The sequence below is a fragment of the Bison bison genome, unplaced genomic scaffold (assembly GCF_000754665.1).
Source record: "Bison bison bison isolate TAMUID 2011002044 unplaced genomic scaffold, Bison_UMD1.0 scf7180017864349, whole genome shotgun sequence".
Lineage (NCBI taxonomy): Eukaryota > Metazoa > Chordata > Mammalia > Artiodactyla > Bovidae > Bison > Bison bison.
The window spans coordinates 55678-59075 of NW_011494921.1; the positions used below are offsets into that span (position 1 = coordinate 55678).

General features: G+C 45.4%; 1 protein-coding gene across 1 annotated transcript in view; it reads right to left on the bottom strand.

The window, feature by feature from the left end:
* The window catches only part of LOC104999269, a 3972-nt gene extending 1022 nt beyond the window's left edge, over positions 1-2950 (bottom strand). Inside the window, exons 1-2 of the mRNA XM_010854810.1 lie at positions 2942-2950; positions 35-486 (exon numbers count right to left, since the gene is read on the bottom strand). Coding sequence (XP_010853112.1) covers positions 35-486; positions 2942-2950 — 461 coding nt within the window. The remainder of the gene's footprint in view (positions 1-34; positions 487-2941) is intronic.
* Positions 2951-3398: the final 448 nt, after the last annotated feature.

Sequence of the window (3398 nt, forward strand, 5' to 3'; positions counted from 1 at the left end):
GGGGGAGCTGCTCTCCGACGGCCGCTGTCGTGTCAAGCTCTGCGTTCGTCGGAGGCCCTGCTGCGTCTTCGCGGGGGCCGCCTGTAGTCTTCTGTTCCCCTTACGGGCTCGAAAGTTGTGTGGACCACACACGAGTCCCTCGCCACGGGTGACAACAGGGAACGCGGTGGGCGAGCAAGGAGGTGGCCCAATGCGCGGCTTTAGTCCTGCACAGGCTCGGTGGTCCGAGGCGCCAAATGTTTGAGATCCAGAAAACGGCCCCGGCCCTCCGCTGAGGGTACCAAGGAGACGCGAGCCTGGCGCGGTGTGTAGTCCTGGAAGGGCGTCTGAACACGCGCGGACGGGAGAACGCTTAGGTGAGAAACGAGTGCGGAGTGGTGGTGCTGTGCCTTCTCTGCCCTGCGATCCGGATTTGTGTTCATGTTTGGTTGTAGTCAGGCGAGCACCGCCGACAGGTCGACCAGATGGCCAGACAACTTTGGTGCTCTAGAATTTGCAATGGTGTAGGTTTTAGTTGATGAGAAATATAGAAACCTATAATAAAAATTACTATCGTTGTCTGTAATTAATGATAAAATTCACCCACAAAATAGCTAACTGCTCAGTTGAAGATGACCAAAGAGTTTCAGTGTATCTAAATATTTGTTTAAAAGCAGAGGAAATGCTCTACAACCCACGAGGCCCTGCCCCCTGCCCCGCAGCAACCACTGTGGAAACCCAGACCCCCAAAGTCTTCAGCACTAGGCCTCAAAGTCCGGTCTTGGTCAGTGACTGTTTCCTCATTTATCCTTTCCATTAGAAACAAATCGGCGGGAATATGTTCCTCTAAGCAATCCCGTGGGCACCCCTGTTCCTGTCAGCCTGCCTCCAACTTCCCTACATCACAAGCTCTGAGCACAATGTGCCTTCCTGTTTTGCTACCACTCAAGCGTCCTGCTGCTGCTGCTGCTAAGTCGCTCCCGTCCTGTCCGACTCTGCGACCCAATAGACTGCAGCCCACCAGGCTCCCCCGTCCCTGGGAGTCTCCAGGCAAGAACACTGGAGTGGGTTGCCATGTCCTTCTCCAATGCGTGAAAGTGAAGAGTGAAAATGAAGTCGCTCAGTCGTGTCCGACTCTTAGCTACCCCGTGGACTGCAGCCCACCAGGCTCCTCCGTCCGTGGGATTTTCCAGGCAAGAATACTGGAGTGGGTCGCCATTGCCTTCTCCGCTTAAGTGTCCTAGTCTCAGCCTAACGCAAGTGGTGCTGGCTGACCCCTTGCAATGCAAATAGTAGCTGCTCAATGCACTTACTGATCTGTATTTTTAAATCTTCATAAACATCATAATGGAAGGATAATATTGAGTTAGGAACATGTGTGACATTGTTAACGATTTCTTTAGTATTTAGACATTAAATGTTGGGCTCCTGATAACTTTTCCATTTTAAAACTAAAGCTATTGAAGGAGGGGAAAGAAGCTCAAGAAGCGAGAGATATAAATATATATACATATATATATATAATTATTGGCTAATTTGTATTGTTGTATGTCAGACACCAACACAAAACGGTAAAACAATTTCCACCAATTAAAAAAAATTTAAAAGAATACTAAAGCTATTCGAATGCCTTTTGTATGCAAAGACATATTGCCACATTACTTTTTTCACTTTTTTAGAATTCTAAAATTAGAATGACAAGAGGTTTATTGACATCTTTAAAAAATTGCTTTCTACAAACTTATCCATTTATGTATGTGTGTACTACACACTGCTACTGCCGCTAAGTAGCTTCAGTCGTATCCGACTCTGTGCAACCCCAGAGATGGCAGCCCAGCAGGCTCCCCCGTCCCTGGGATTCTCCAGGCAAGAACACCAGAGTGGGTTGCCATCTCCTTCTCTCTAGTACTGCACACTAGCCTTCATTTAATTGCCATATTTTGAAAAAAATTTAATGTAGAAGAAATTGGTTTTTTGCTTGTGAGACCAATGTTTTATCTTTTTGTGTTTTTGTTCATTATGGAATCTCACCTGTGTGTCCTCATATTGATATTCGATAAAGACTTAAAGGGATCATTAAGCAGTTGTGGAACATTTTCTCTGAGTATCTCCCTCCTCTTTGATGCCCTGCCACACAGGGTATAGCCTCCGTGGCCTCCCAGATCACCAGTGTTCTCAATTCAGATTTTTGCCAGAATGTTTATGGCTCCTCTGCCTGCAGCTGCAGCGTGAAAACCCCCTGAAGACAGAGAGCTGCGGAGTCATCAGGTTGATGTGTGTGCTCACCTTCACTCAAGGAACCTAGTCCTGGAACCCTAACACTGCCTGCTGTTCAGGTTCTGAGAACCGTTTCCTATTTTGTTCAGCTTTCTAATTCCCAATAGTAGGTGAGGAAGTCTAGACGCTGTTGCTCTTATCGTTGCAGGAAGGGGAACCCTTCCCAGGGCCCTAGAGTGGGCTCACACGTGCTGACAAAGCAAGAGACTTGATTGGGAAGGGCAGGCAGGAGGACAGCAGCAGGGCGAGGAAGCCCAGGGGACTTCTCACCACGTGACCTGCAGTCTCAGGATTTATGGTGATGGGGTTGGTTTCCAGGTTGTCTCTGGCCAAGCATTCTGACTCAGGGTTCATTTCATGGATTTTGTTCAGCTTTCTAATTACCACTAGTAGGTGAGGAAGTCCAGACACTCTTTGTATGTATTTGGAAGCAGAAATCACATTTTATTTTAAAAGAAAATTATACTTTTGCATCAATAATTTAAAATCACCTAACCACACATGCTTGAAGGTGTCTTTTGTTTTATATTCTTTGTTTTGCTCATGAACATGTTAAAATAAAATGAAATATCAGGAGACACACTTAGATGGCTTTCCCCACCCCCTAGAAGAACTTTATGCCAATAAATCCTGGGTAAGGTCTTAGGAGTCTCTGAGTTTGAATCCTTCAGGTATGTCAAGTCACCGAGGCCATTTTTGCTCCTGTTTTCATAAGATCTGTTGGTCTAATAAGTCACACTAAATTTTCCCACGGTTTATATTGTGGAGAATGTTTTTCACCTGAATCCCAGTGTCCATCTTCTTTTTCAGTCACTAGCAGTTCATTCTGCTCTAAAGTGTGCAGTTCACTATCTCTGGATTGGCTTGAGGTGACCACCTGTGTGACACTTGGTAGCTCACGTCTCATTTCTAATCCATGAATTTGAATTAAAGGGACCTTAAGGCTCTTGTATTCATTACTCAATAAATACTTATCAATTGAGAATTGTAATCACTGGAGACACGTTAATAAATGAACAGATAGGGACCCTGCCCTCATGTGGCTTTCTGGAGTACACAGACTCATAAATAAAAATTTTAACTGGGGAAAAGTTTTGATTAGCATTATAAAGAAAAAACTGAGCTTTCCAGGTGACTCAGTG